We start from the raw sequence: 16,573 nt of genomic DNA, 5'->3' as shown, positions 1-16,573 counted from the left end.
GAATATTCGTTAAACTCTATCGTTATGAAGTATGTCTTATTTTTTCAACGCTAAATTGATGGATTTTACTAATAGTAGTTTATAAACGTTCAAATTGGTAGGAAAGATGCATAGTTTGTTTTATAACTAAGGGTCATAGACGAAGAAAAGAGGAGTCGTATTGGTTCGATCTGCTTCTAAACGTATTATCCCATTTTTCTAGTGTGGATCGCTTAATTTATGCAGCAGAGACGTCAGCGTTATCACTTTTTTAATTAATTTCTTTCTGGAACACTTTCCAAAATGAAATTAATCCACAATTTGGCTGATGGTATCAACATTCCTCCTTGCCCAAGCCAACAAAGTAGCCAAAAAAGAGAAATTTCAACTTGAATTGTGATTTCAGAGTCATATTTTCATTCTCATACAAATTATAAAAATATTAAACATTACATTTATAAGTAACCAAGACCTAACACTTTCCAAAATGAAATCAATCCACAATTTGGCTAGGCGTGTCAACCGTCCTCGTTGCCCAAGCCGACAAAGTAGCCAGAAAAGAGAAGTTGCCGGTACTTTCAACACCGGCGGTTGAATGGTACATACACGAACGAAAGGAGAAGATCGGCAACGCGATTAGAAGACGTTTGCTCGGTTGCGTCTGGCCTGTGTTTCGCAAAGGACGGTCAGACAGAAAACCGGCGGCGACCGGGAAACAGATGCGCTTGTCATTCCGGTCCGGTTGAACCGATGGAGAGCGTAATGACGGCGACCGGTTAACGCGAGCGCATTCGGATTTCACGCACACGTTTCGTTCCGGGCCAGACCGGAGTGAAACTTCATCGGTTGAATAAGCGTGTCGTAACTCAGGAGGAAGCTGAGTTTATCTATTCGCGAGTTTTCCTTCGGACGACAAGGGGTTTTCTAAATAGCGTTGATATTGATAGTTTGACTCGCGTCGACCTTTTTGACACGTGGCTTCAGTCAATCGTCAGATTCTGGGTGGGATCATGGGAACATGATTTTGGCGATTTGAAGATTCATTGTGAGTTGAAGGGTAAATTGATAATTAGTCGAGTAGTTAATTATTTATTGAATCTCTAGCTAGGGTCATAGGAATATGATTTCCGGGGTTTGAAGATTCATTGTCAATTGAAGGATAAATCATTAATTCATCAATTAATCAATTCTTTAGTCAGATTCTGGGTAGGGTCATAGGAATATGATTTTGGGGGTTTGAAGATTCATTGTCAATTGAAGGATAAATCATTAATTCATCAATTAATCAATTCTTTAGTCAGATTCTGGGTAGGGTCATAGGAATATGATTTTGGGGGTTTGAAGATTCATTGTAAATTGAAGGATAAATCATTAATTTATCGATTAATCGATTAATTAGTCAACTTATGGCTAGGGTTATAGGAACATGATTTTGGTGATTTGAAGCTTCATTGTAAATTGAAGGATAAATTAGTAATTAGTCGAGTAGTTCATTAGTTATTGAATCTCTAGCTAGGGTCATAGAAATATGATTTTCGGGGTTTGCAGATTCATTCTAAATCAAAGGATAAATCATTGCTTTATCAATTAATCAATTGTTTATTAAACTTCTGGCTACGATCATAGGAACATGATTTTAATGTTCCACAGATTCACTCTAAACTGAACGATAAATTAATTAGTCGGTTACTTAATTATTCATTAAATAATCTTCTTTCAAAACCTTGCGTTTCGTGCGTACTTCTGTGCAATTAAATTCGAACATTTCATAGAATCAATTGTATATATTAATCTGTAATTACATCGAAACATGTGGAAATTCAATGAAAATTGAATGTTTCCATTACTCGATCGAACTGCAATTTAGATTTTGGAGAATTTCTGCTCCACATTATCGGCTACGATAGCTCATGCAAAAGAAGTAATAACAGGTTTCCCAAAAACAGGTCGAAACTCACGGTTTCTACGAACTGGAAAGTGGACAATTGTTACGCACGCTCCTCTCGCATCTAATTAAAAGATAATTGAAGGGTTACGCAAGTGGGGCGATGGCGAAAGGGGGCCATACTTGCGCAAATCGGCGCCGGCGAATTTACCACGCGTTACCTACTCCAATAAAACGATCTCGCAACGCCGAATTTATGAGCGATTTTGTGACTGGCTGGAGCCACGCGCTTTGCAACTTCCGCGTGAGTCACGAGTGGTCCTTTTCAGCTGGAACCGTTTGCGAATTTAACGAGAAGAGGAAACAGAAAATTTACTTATCCGACGTTCCTTCAATTGCCCATCCTCTAGTCTCTTAATTTTGCAACACGTGTATTTGGAATATTCTAGATTCATAAAAAACGAACATTATTAACATAAAAATCAATATAGAGAAAATCAATTTACTCTAGAATATTCCAATGCTTTGAATATTCGTTCAAAACGCGCTCACACACAATCGCGGCATTCATCTACTGCATACGCATTCATCACTCATCGATATATCTATTCTCACAATCAAATACATCCATTCCCACAATATTACACTTTCTATAATGCATCAATTCGAGAAATATTGAAATGAAATAGCTTTGTTCCTCAATGCACGTGTGATTCCTCGAGTTAGTTTCACAAAATATCGTCTTTATCTCATCAGAAAATGTTCAAACATTTCCAGTGAAAAACTTCCAAGTGCAAAGGATTAAATATCGGATTCTATAGTTTTACCAAAATCAAATCGATTGGTTACTAAGAGTCGCCTTCCGAGTGCAAAGGGCTAACAGTTAATCCTTGATGATTTGATACAGCAAAATTATAAACCTTGATATTTGCCATTAACCTTTGTAGAGTGCATCGATGTATCAATGCGCGTTTTGAACGAATGTGCAAAGCATTGGAATGTTCTAGACTAAATTGATTTTCTCTATATTGATTTTTATGTTAATAACGTTCGTTTTTTTATGAATCTACAATGTTCCAAATATAAGTAAAATTAATGTATGGCAATGAAAGAATGTTCTAGAAAGTGTGAGAGTGGGACAAGAGCATCTGAGTGTATAAATAGTGTGTGAGTTGTTTGATTTGGGGATTGTTTTATTGTGAGTTGTCATGAAATAATTATACTGTTTCAAGTAAAGTTCTCTTTCTCCTACAATAATGACAGAATCAGAGCATGAGGAATTCCAAACGCAACAGAAACTCATGTCTTTGACTCGTTGAATGCCATGGATTTAGTCAATTAAACGACGGTTATTCGCAAAAATTTTTATATTATAAATAATGCTAATTATTGTATATTGTATAATAAGAGAGAAAAGAATGAAAGCTAATTTTGCAAATATTCAAAAAATTGAGGAATGTGAAAGGAACGAGACAAAGTAGCCAACGTTTAATGTATGCAAAGTAGTCCACCAAAAGAAGAGGAAATTGGAATTGTGTCTCGGCACGGTACCAAAAGAAATCCGTCGTTATATAAAATCCTTGATGTCTACTACTTGTACGCTTTCATTTGAACGAAAATGAATATTTAAATGAATTTGAATATTTGGAAGAATTTGAACGAAAATGAATATTTAAATGAACATCCTAAGGTAGCACCAACTCGTTTACCTACATTTAATACAATATTACATTAATTTCTCAAAATACTAATTTCATTACCTAAAATAAATACCAAAAAGGAGCCTAAAAAATTCCATATAACCCCATATTCATCTACCAAAAATATTCCAATCAACTACTAACTCTCAACTAATTACCCAAAATTAAACACAATACTATATTAATTTCCCAAACTACTAATTTCATTATTCAAAAAGATACCAAAAAGAAACCTCAAAAATTCCATATAAGCCCATATTCATCAACCAAAAGCATTCACCTCTGTAAACGCCTAAAATCCCGCACTCAATTAACCCTTTGAAATCTGTAGACTCCAATACTGCACCAGTTCTAATATCAAATATTTCAATGAATTTTAAGAAAACTACCTTAAGATGATTTGACCTTCCAAATATACAAAGTTTGTATTAAAAAGGGAATTAAAGTTCTAAGAAATGTTATACATGGTTAACCCTTTGAACTCGGAGGGCGCCTTACACCTGATCAACGCAGAAAACTTATAAAATTTTCAAATCAACATTAAACTTCGTGTAATGTATCAACATACAAAACATCGAAGTAAAATAGTTGTCTCTTAATCTATCCAAGATAATCAATTGTGTTAGTTGCGAAAAATATCGTTAATATTTAGTCAGAAAGTATTGAATACCTTCAATAAAAAATATTGTCGAGTGCAAAGGGTTAACCCTTTGCGGACGAATGTCGGCATATTCCTAAGATCAAACTCTCATGTTTGGAATAACCAGTTGTGAACAAATGATTTAACTCTTCGAACAGCAAAAAATCAGTACACAGTTTCCATATTCTCTATGATTTAAGCACCCAATGTTTAATTCAGCAGAATTTGCAAAATGTATACTCCCAACAATCTTCATCCGCGAAGGGTTAAACTGCTCAGTAGTTTTCGTGTTAATGAAATCTCAGGCAAATTCTATTGACGTATCACATAGACTAATTGCACGTCAAGTCGTCAGAAACTCAGTTTCCTTATTCTCTATGATTTAATCATCCAGTGTTTAATTCAGCAGAATTTGCAAAATGTATACTCTCAACAATCTTCGTCCGCAAAGGGTTAATTTTCAGTAGAACTATGAAAATTGGTAGGAGTTGCTTATCACAAAACTATGTGTAATGCTAAGGGTTAATCATCACGACGAAATTGATCCCACGAGGATCGAGCAGCGTGTTCGAATATCGCTTGTGCAAGGATCGATTATCGCTCGATCGTTGTCAGAAAAACGCAGAAGGAGCGCGAGAATCGACGCGACGTTAGAGAAAGGAGGATCGTCGCGGACGCGCGGAGGGGAAAAAAAAATGGAACGAGCCGAACCGGCACGGTGATCCACGTGTTTACACGTTCCTGTTCCCACGTCTGTTGAAGCAGGACTTTGCAATCGCTTACTATCTCGCCTCATTATACCGGGTTATCTAGCATCTCGAGAGACACGATTCTGCTTCCGCGCATGAAAATCCGTTGCTCCTTCGAAACGCGGGACGCCTATGCGCCGTACGCGTTCCGGGCGTTTTGTTATGAATTAGTAGCCCGACGAACGGGATCAGATGGCACAGTGCGAGAACAGAAATAAAAGAGAGCCCTGTAAAGGATCGCCTGTCTTTGCCGTCTCCGCCGGGGGACGGTGAACATTGATGCGACTCGGAAACGAGATCAAGGATGCGATTGCGCTTGAATTATAACCGAGAGATCATTCTTTTGTTTAGTTGAGCTGCAGTTGAACGGTGATAAGGAACTTTTATTTTGTTCGATGGTTTTGCACATTTTGCTGAGTAGGAGGTGGTTTTAAGGGAATGTGTCTAACAGGAAATTTAGTGGTTTGTAGTTTTGCTTTTATCTTGCGGTTTGTGGTTTGTGGTTTGGAGTTTTGGAAGTTTGCTGTTTTCAGTTTCTATGTCCTGAGTTTTGCAGTTTGCGATTTTAAATTTCTCAATTTCTCATTTTCTCAGTTTCTAAATTTTTCAACTTCTCAACGCCGCAATTCCCAATTCCCCAATTTCCCAATTTCCCAATTTCCCAGTTTCCCAATTGCTCAATTTTCCAATTTCCCAATTTCTCAATTTTCCAATTTCCCAATTACATAACTTCTCGCCGTCCCAATTTTCCAATTTCCCAATTACGTCATTTCTCACCATCTCAATGTCCCAATTTCCCAATTACATAACTTCTCACCGTCCCAATTTCCTAATTCCCAATTCTCAGCTCCCCAACACCGCTACGCCCAGCATCTCAAAAACCTCCGCACCACAAATCACCTCCCAATTTCCCTACCAACTCCATCACAATTTCCTCTAACCAATATTCTCCAACAACACCCACTGCCTACCGACAACCGAAGCAACCCAGAAGGCCCGCTCTAAATGTCAGTAAAGTAACAAACTCGCGAAAGCCGCTACCAGCAAGTCCTTCCCCGCGTCGTCACGCGGAACATCCACAGAAAAACCTCTCAGACAACGTCGCGGCCTGTCGAGTGGGAAAGTGCAGTCTCGTTCGACTGCTTCCACCGCCGATTCCCAGAAAACGCCACACCCTCCGGACTTCGCCAGACTACAAGACCACGATTCATGCTGCGGGCTCGCAAGGACGACATCGTTCCTTCCTCGGGCAGACAGAGAGACAGAACGAGAGAAAGAGAGAGAGAGAAAGTTCCTTTTTTTCTCCGTTACCTCCGCTTCGTGAATCACGCGGCCGCGAACAGTTTTCACACGTCTCGCGGGAGCGAAAGGCGTTAAGCCGGATAGCTCCCCGTCGCGAGCGGACTCTTCTCTGGAAATTGAACAGGATTCCCCGTAAATTGAAGATCTAACTTGTCTGACCACTGTTTGGTGGCCAGCAACAGGGACGAGAATGTGCTGGCCGAAAAGATTGGAAAAATGTCGCTTGTTTATGTGAGGCTTGCTCGGTAAATTCTTAGCAACCCCTTTTAAAATAGGGTTTGGTGGCAGTATTGTAGTTGTATCGGTTTATTAGTTTCTTCTGTGGTTGTTGATTTTGAAGAGTTGTTGAGGGAAATTGAAGTTGGGTATTGGGAAATTGGAATTATTGTAATTGTTGTAGTGATTCTTGAAAATGTTGCTGTATATTCTTTGAATATGTTATATTAGAAAGGTAATGTAAATGTTTCAGATTTATTTGAATATTGTGGAAAATGGGATTATTATTAATACTGTAAGGTATTTATAGGGAATTGAAAGATAGGATAAATTAGTAATTAGAAGAATAGTTAATTATTTATTGAATCTCTAGCTAGGGTCGTAGGAGTATGATTTTCGAGGTTTGAAGATTCATTGTAAATTGAAGGATAGATCATTAATTTATCAATTAATCAATTCTTTAGTCAACTTATGGCTAGGGTTATAGGAACATGATTTTGGTGATTTGAAGATTCATTATAAATTGAAGGATAAATTAGTGATTAGTCGATTACTTAATTATTTATCAAATCTCTGACTGGGGTCATAGCAACATGATTTTGAAATTGAAAAATAGATCATTAATTTATCGATTAACCAATTGTTTATTAAACTTCTGGCTACGGTCACAGAAACATAATTTTAGTGATCCAAAGATTCACTCTAAACTGAACGATAAATGAATTAGTCGGTTACTTAATTATTCATTAAATAATCTTCTTTCAAAACCTTGCGTTTCGTGCATACTTCTGATTATGAAAGATATGAAAGATTATGAAAGATAGGAGCAGATACTTCGTGGAAATTTCCATTTACATCAAAGTACATTGATAACTTTGTAAATTGATAATTCATAACAGCCAAGCAGATTCTCGATCTAATTATAATCAGACGCTTCGAAGCTGGAAATTAACGTTATTACTAAAGTATTCATATTAATACTAAAACAACCGAGCAATTAAAGTCCCTTACTTCCAATTTTTCACGAAACTTAGAACAATATTCTTACGTTTCAAAAGCTGTCCTAGTTTTATATGTACAAACACTCGAAGTTCATTGAAAATCTTTCGCAGAACCGCCCTCGTCACTTAAATATTTACGAAATAAACATTCTGAAGTTAGTTAATTTACCCCATTCGGTAGTTTGTTGAGGAATACTTCAGACTAACGAACAGAAATACAGATACTCAAAGGGGGATTACCGGGGCCGCGAGGTCGCTAATGAAGCCAAAATTCCGAGCTCGGAATTGCGCCGCGCATTGCCGGAGTTTCTGATTTAAATTGAACTCGAGCCGAGTTTCGTTTTCGCCAGTTTAAATGGTAATCCTAGAACCTCGTGTTCCTTTAATTAATAGTTTCAAGGGAGTTTTTCGAAGAAGCCCTGGCGAGGTCTTGGTTAATTTATCCAGCGCTGGGAAGTGGAGTAGCTCGATCACCGAGCCCGTCTGACGTCGAATCAACAGGAACGTTCTCCTTCCCGGAACGATGACTGTTCTAGACGCAGGGACGCGATCGATGATAATCGGTCGAACGGTTCAATGTCGATCGACGGAAGGCTTAAGTCACTGCGCTGCAATGAACGGCGACTCGTGTGAACAGAGGAGATCTTCAGCTCCCAGTTCATTATGGATGCACTTGTGCGCAAACATTTTTGCATAATTAGGACCTATGACGACAGCTCAGATCACAGCTAGAGGAGAGTACTTTTCTTTCGATCGGAATTTTGGGAAAATGAAGTGTTAACCCTTCGCACTCGGGGGTATTTTTTATTTCAGTAGAAATCTCCTCAATATTCCATTAAACAAAACCAACCCACTAAATGAAACATTAAAGAACTGAAACTGATAAAACTCGTCAAGTCAACCTACCATCGCATCTTCCAAAAATAAGTAACAACGTCTACAGCATAAGTTCCATTTTACTTGACAGGTTGAACACCGTATGATTTCATAGTACAAAATGCTTGAAATGAAGAAAATATAATATTAACCCTTTGCACTCGAAAAATTTGTCGCTAGAAATATTCAATTTATTTTTATGAGATACAGATGACATTTTTCAAAACTTAACGAGGAATCTATTCACAAAATAGGAACAATGGTATTTTATTTCCACGTTTCACGTATCGACGGATTACTCGAGACTTAATGTTAAATACGAAATTTTACAATTTTGATGCACTCGAGTGGTGACTGTGGCACCTTTGAAGTGCAAAGGGTTAAATGTCAATGATATGTTTTACGACTGACGTAGAGCAGCTGTTTCGTACTAACATTACCAACAACTCGAAGCAATTTTAATAAAGAAAGCATCTTAACATATAAATAAGTGATACGCAAATGAAAAGAATAATGTGATTTATTATATTATATTTCAGCTATTTCAGGGATTAACGATCGATGATTGAGAAGTAATATTTAATGTGGAATAAAATGAAATAAGGAATAGTTTACATCGAACGAAATGAAAATAGCAAGTAATCTATGTAAATTGAGAATTAGAGTTGTTTGGGTGATTTAAAGAGTACTATGCTTTGGACAATTTATTTTTAACTCATTTTTACCTTGAGGAGAGTATAATAGATAAGAGTATCATATCCTGTCTGGATGATGAATGCAGCTTATGATGAATAGGTTTCTAAAGTGAAGATTGAATAGCTGAATATTAAATTATCTATCAAATATATAGTATTATTTTAATTAAGTAGAAAAATAGATAAAATTTTGTACTAGTAAAATATATATTTCTGCAAAAAGTACTGATTCATATTAATTTAGAGATTAAAGATTTAATTATACAGTAAATTTTATGAAAACATTATTTTATTTAAGTACGTATTGTAAATTTTGAAACAGTCGAAAGCTGAAATGGAAACATCTGAATGTTTTAATGACCTAATGACTCGTACAGCTTGGCGAAGGATCGATCGTATGCTGGTCAGCTTAAATTAACATCATCGTGGGCAAATGCTGGTCGCGAGGGTTTTCGATCAATTAATGATATTTGCACGCGTGACTGGAAGGTGTTCCGGAAATGTCCATTAACCAACGGACTTCCTGGTGACATGACAAATTGATTTTAATTGGCACAGCTACCAGCGCCATTACAAAATGAGAAACTCGCTGCGAGTAATATTCTCCACAGTTTTCTTAATGGTAATCAATTTGATAAACGCTGCTGGGTACGCCAAGGAAAGAGCGCAAAAAAGTACGATCACTTTTTCGATAAATCCGTCATCTTTAATGAAAAATTGCTTCGGCTCCCTTGCGTGTAAGCTGATACGTATAACCGTTGGAAATTGGAAACTTAAACTATGAATAAAATAGAACAGGCAAGAATTAAGTAAACTGAGATCAGTGGAATGAGAAATTTATCTACATGCAATATGATGGAATATGAATCTGTATATTTGTAATAAAACAATAGGAGAATTATATTATAAAATAGAACAACTGTACAAAACACTAGAATCCTAATCTAAAATGGAAAAATTGATAACGAAGAATAGAAGAAGTATATTATAAAATAGAAAAACTGTACAAAATACTAGAATCCTAATGTAAAATATAAAAATTGATAACGAAGAATAGAAGAAGTATATTATAAAATAGAAAAACTGTACAAAATACTAGAATCCTAATATTAAATATAAAAATTGATAACGAAGAACAGAAAAATTATTTTATAAAATAGAAAACTCTGTAAAGTACAAGAATCCTAATCTAAAATCGAAAAATTGATAATGAAAAACAGAAAAATTATATTATAAAATAGAAAAACTGTACAAAGTACTGGAATGCTAATGTAAAATATAAAAATTGATAAGGAAGAATAGAAAAATTATATCATAAAGTAGAGAAACTGTACAAAATACTAGAATCCTAATCTAAAATATAAAAATTAATAACGAAGAATAGAAAAATTATTATAAAATAGAAAACTCTACAAACTACTAGAATCCTAATCTAAAATAGAAGAACTAATAACGAAGAATAAAAAAATGATATTATAAAAATATTATAAGAATTATCTAAAAGAAAGAAGCTAAATGTATAAAATACACGAATTATAATATAAAATGAAAGATTGACCTATATGTAAAACAAGAAAGCCGACCCACATCACGGTCCGGACAAAAATTGATCCCTTCCCAATACGTCATGTCACTGGCCGGCACAATTCGTGGCTATACTACTGCGTCGGCTGGCCCGAGACCTTCGCTACTGTCATTCTCCTTTCAACCCCTTTCACCCACTGAAACTGGTCTCCCTTTCAACGCTGCTACTTTAACCGCCTACAACCCCTCCTTCAATCTTGATCCACCTCTATACTCCGTCTCCCTCTGTTGTTTCGTATCCCTAGACCGCATCTCTGTGCACACGTGACACTACCTTCTGTCGCTTTCTTTTGATCTTTCAATAGTAACAATTTGGTAGTACAGAGTAACAAATAAAAATAGGTAGACAATGAATTTTTATACAGTCTGTGATGCATAATACACATTATTATTGGCACATTGATTTATAGAAATTTTTATTCACAAATGATGTCTATCTCTAGAAATTTTTGTTGACAAATGTTTATCTGTAGAAATTTTTATTGGCAAATGTCTATCTCTAGAAATTTTTATTGACAAATGCCTATCTCTAGAAATTTTTATTCACAAATATTTATCTCTAGAAATTTTTTTTGGCAAATGTCTATCTCTAGAAATTTTTATTACCAAATGTCTATCTCTAGAAATTTTTATTGACAAATGCTGTCTATCTCTAGGAATTTTTTACAAATGTTGTTTATTTTTAGAAATTTTCATTAACAACTACTGTCTATTTCTAAAAATTTCTATTAACAATTGCTCTCTATCCCTAAAAACATTTACTGACAAATAGTATCCAATACTAAATTCTATAATCATATTACCCAAATCTCCCAGGTTCCAAATTTACTCTAAATCTTCTCAAATTCAATTTCACTCTTAAACAATTAAAATTACACCTTAAGTAACTAAAAATACTACTGCCTCATTATCACTATCGTTATAAACTACCTTATCAATTACCATTCTTACCTCATTATCCTCTAACTCCCCTTTCCAATTTACAACGATCACGTCACCTTTCATACAATCATCTTATAAACATAACAAATCAAATTTATTAAGAATTGTATATCTTTCTCCCACGAAAATAAAGAAACCGTCAACACATTCTCGAACCATAATGCGAGAGCTATAAGTATAGACTGCAATCGTTCGCGCGCGGTCAAGAACACCAGGAGAGACCGAGGAAGCTTATTAATAGCAGCGATTTACGTCAACGAACGTAGGGTTGCCGGAACCTCGAGAAAATGGATGACGATTAATGTCAAGGAACGCGTCGCTCGATCGTGGTCCCGATTGCGATCTCACCGAGGAGGACGATTGTGCGTATCGCTCGGGAACTAGGGGACTTTCGATATTTTTTTTTCCTCGGTCGTGGGAGGTGGGCGCCATGCTGTTACGACGCGAGTATAAACTCTGGGAGAATGTCGGGAGCCATTGCGATATTGCATTTTAAATACTGTTTAACACTAAAACTACCAGACGGAGCAAAGTGACCCATTCCCGATTTCCCTTTTTTGCAATTATCGAAAAGGTAACAGATGTTTCTTTAGGAAATTATTAAAGAAATTGACTAATTGATTTAGTACTTGTTATTACATTGAAGTTAGAGTGTTTTCTGATGATTTAAATTAGAGGTAGCTTTGGATTTCAATGTTATGTTATTTTTTAGTACAGATTTAGTATTTGTTTTTACATTGAAGTTGTATTTGACATTCTTGCCGAATAGCATTATTTGTAATATAAAAATATTTTCAAATAATGATCATTTAATAAACCGAATTATAATAATTCCATTTGACCGAGGCTCACCGGTGACGTCCACGGCATTCAACGTGTTAACGACTTTCAGTGATTAATCACTTGTCTTCGAATAGTTGTGCGTATATAAACAGAAGGTAAGTCATTAGAAAGATGGTAATTGTAGATGGTAAAATGGTAATCAAGGAAGTGATCGATCTAGTTTCTTTGTGAAACGTTTGAAATATTTTAATTATATTTCATTTGATGTAGGGTTACATTAGAAAGATGGTAATTGTAAATGGTAACTGTTGATGAGAAATAGTAATAGTAAAATGATACTCAAGGAACTGATCGATCTAATTTCATCGTAAACCGTTTGGAACCTTCTAATTAAATTTCATTTAATATAGAGTTACGTGTATTTATACTCTAATGATTGATAATTATTATATATAATTAATATTATATAATATTAAAACAAAAAATATCAAACGATAGTAATAAAATTTACAATATTTACTTAATTTTAATATAATCTAATATAATAGATATATTAATATAAAAAGAAATATTTATTTATTATAATAAATTTATAATTTATATAAGTGATCAGTACTCTGTTTATTAAATAGTTGTTTACAGAAAGGAAATTCTTTACTATTGATTCTGTTATAAGTGATCAGTACTCCGTTTATTAAATAGTTGTTTATAGAAAGGAAATTCTTTACTATTGATTCTGTTATGAGCAAACGGGATGAACCCTCCATAATTGCCTGGAGATGGGGATGAAGGGTATTTCTCCTGCCAGTTAGTTCAGATGAGTTGCGATTCTATTTGTGTATCTAGTTATTTCATCTCGGACTGACGTTACACCTAAATCTTTTCTTATTATCTGAACTCCTTGGGAACTTGGCGCGTTAACTATCATCCGAGGGGCCGTCCTTTGGAATAATTCCAATTTTTCCATACGGCTTATAGCTGCAGCTGTCCATAAAGAGACTCGATTTACCGAAATTTGCTTTAATAAACTTTGTAAATTAGTATGTCATTCCTGAGAAGAAACTTCTATTTTCTTTCCGATCGAGGTGTAATTACCAATAAACTCTTCCCTTCATCTTGATGTCTTCTATTGTAACCGTTACACATTGTTTACGTACACCATCGTATACGTAGTCTTATTCATTACTAGATTCCAATTAGAATATTTACTTGATTTTAGTATAATCTATTGTAATAGAAATATTAATATGAAAGGAAACTCGTTGGTATAGCAATTATTTAAAGAAATCTTATTCGATATTCAAATGTTCAAATTTACCCCAAAAAATATCAAACGGTAGTAATAAAATTTACAATATTTACTTAATTTTAATATAATCTAATCTAATAGAAATATTAATATAAAAAGAAACTCGGCGGTATAAAAATTATTTAAAGAAGTCTTATTCGATTTTCAAATGATAGTAATAAAATTTACAATATTTACTTAATTTTAATATAATCTAATATAATAGAGATATTAACCCTTAGCACTTCAGGTTGTTTTATAATCTATCGGTAACTGCAACTAATTTTTATAGTATTCCTAGCGAAAATGAGAAATGCTATAACATTTCTTCGATCTTTTATTTTCTTTCTTAGTACAAAATTCTGATGTGTAGAAAATCTAATAATTTTAGGGTAGTTTTAAGATTCATTAAAATATTTAATATTATAACTGGTGCAATATTGGAGACTACAGAGTTCAAAGGGTTAATATAAAAAGAAACTCGTTGGTATAAAAATTATTTAAAGAAATCTCATTCGATGTTCAAATGTTCAAATTTACCACGAAGAATATCGACTGACAGTGATAAAATAATAAAATAGAACAATAAAAATATGAATTAAAAATCCAAACTCGCACGAACGGTTCCTTCGGATCATTGACATACAGGAGGAAGCCGGGAATTCGGGGATTCCGGAATTCAGGGTGAGGAACGCGTAAATTAAAGGCAGTGGAAGAGAAAAACAGGGAAAAGGTCGCATAGATATCCGGTTTTATCGAGCCGTGTTCCCCCGCGGTAAGGACGGAGTCGTTCGAATTCCCGCGTAACGTGGGTCAATTCATTAATCTTCATCCCTTTTATCGGCGAACGTGAGCCTACTCCGCGGAGGAGGCCGGAAGAAAGGACGCTGAGGGGAAACTTGGTCGCCTGTTTACGCGAGATCCACCTTCGCGCGATTTACTGTTCCTGTGTTGGCGACCAAAATGTTTGCGTTTGTTCAGTGTTTACTTTGAATGGCCTAGTTTTATGTTGAATTCTTTGGTATTGGGTACTTCAGTATTACTTCGAGTATTTTAGTGTTGGATACTATAGTATTACTGTCAGTACTTTAATATTGGATACTATAGTATTACTGTCAGTACTCTAGTATTGGAAAGTATAATATTACTGTCAATAAATTACTATTGGATACTATAGTATTACTGTCAATATTTTAGTATTGGAAACTATAGTATTACTGTCAGTACTTTAGTATTGAAAAGTATAATATTACTGTCAATATATTAGTATTGGATACTATAGTATTACTGTCAATATTTTAGTATTGGATACTATAGTATTACTGTCAATATTTTAGTATTGGATACTACAGTATTACTGTCAATACTTTAATATTGTATACTATAGTATTACTGTCAATACTTTAATATTGTATACTATAGTATTACTGTCAATACTTTAGTATTCGATACTGTAGTATTATTTTGAATTCTTTAGTACTGGATACTCTAGTATTATTTGGAATTTTTTAGTATTGAATACTCCAGTATTACTTTGAACACTTTAATATTGGATACTCCAGTATTACTTCGAATTCTTCAATACTAGATACTCCAGTATTACTTCAAATCCTTCAGTATTGTCTACTCAAATATCACTTCCAATACTCTACTACCAAATACTCTATTATTCCTGTAAACACATCACTATCAAATACTTCATATCACTTTACTATCATTTCTCAATTAATATCACTTTCACAATAATTCATTATTACATCTTTACATTATCTTTAATATTTATTATTACACACTTCAATATTAAATTTTTCCACAAATTTCTTCTTATCAAACTCTCGCAACAACATAACAAATTCCGTGGAAGAGACCAACGAAAATAGGTACACCGAAGTAGCTAAGTAGCTGACATTTGGGTTAAATAGAGCCACGAGATCATTAACGTCCGTTTCGCGTGCTCTTTAACCGTGACGCGGTCAGCGAAGCCTCCGACAGACTTCGAGAAGAGTGCATTAGCATTATAATACCGGCGAACGTCGAGGAACAGTTTCCAGCTGGCCGAAGTGGACGCGCATCGTGCGTGCCCAGCTTGTTGCGTATACGCACGTGTTGCCTGTTTTGTTCCCGGTCTCGGCTCTATTATTCATGTTCCGTTATCTGGTGATTGCAGCGGCTGTGGCAGAGCGGGAACGCGAAGGAGGTGATCGGACCTATCCGCGTAGTCCATCAGTTCGTCAATATGCCCGAACAGACTGCCGAATTTTACAATGAGACCACGAAGAGACTCGAAGAGGTAATTATCGTTTCTCCATTTTATTTGAATATTTAGTAGAAATTTAGTACTTGTTTTTACGTTGAAGTTAGAGTGCTTTCTGATGATTCGAAGTGGAAGTTGGTTTGGATTTCAATTTTATTTTTTAGTAATGATTTAGTATTTGTTTCTACGTTGAATTTAGAGGGTCTCTAATGATTCAGAATGAAAGTTGGTTTGGATTTCAATTTTATTTTTTAGTAAAGATTTAGCATTTGTTTTTACATTCAAGTTATCGGGTCTCTGATGATTCAAAATGGAAGTTGGTTTGGATTTCAATTTTATTTTATTTTTTAGTAAAGATTTAGTATTTGTTTTTACGTTAAAGTTAGAGTGTCTCATGATTCAAAGTAGAGCTAGATTTGAATTTTTCAAATTTATCAACCCCCAATTGGGAATTTATGCCTGGTAACGATAAAAAATATTTATATAAGCCACATTAATTTTTAACTAAGTCGAAAATTTGATTTCTATAGTTCTTGTTAAAAATTGAATACTTGTCTTTAAAATTTAAAGTATCTGTAATGATTTAAAGTCGAGGTTTCAATATTGATATGAGAATCATCTATTCCAACGATATCGCTAATAATAAATATTCCCACGAGTTAGATAATTTTTTACCTTA

At 34.7% G+C, this 16,573-nt stretch overlaps 1 protein-coding gene across 3 annotated transcripts in view; it reads left to right on the top strand.

Annotated features, from left to right (window-relative positions):
* The window catches only part of CDase (neutral ceramidase), a 67,303-nt gene that overhangs the window by 44,218 nt on the left and 6,512 nt on the right, over nucleotides 1-16,573 (top strand). For all 3 annotated transcript variants that reach the window (XM_031982491.2, XM_031982492.2, XM_076374476.1), the window contains one exon: nucleotides 15,808-15,930. In XM_031982491.2, the coding sequence (XP_031838351.1) occupies nucleotides 15,808-15,930 (123 nt within the window). The remainder of the gene's footprint in view (nucleotides 1-15,807; nucleotides 15,931-16,573) is intronic.

Source organism: Nomia melanderi, chromosome 1 (genome assembly GCF_051020985.1).
Source record: "Nomia melanderi isolate GNS246 chromosome 1, iyNomMela1, whole genome shotgun sequence".
Taxonomy (NCBI): Eukaryota; Metazoa; Arthropoda; class Insecta; order Hymenoptera; family Halictidae; genus Nomia; species Nomia melanderi.
The sequence above is the reverse complement of the archived record's forward strand: the minus strand, read 5'-3'. Positions and strand labels throughout refer to the sequence as shown.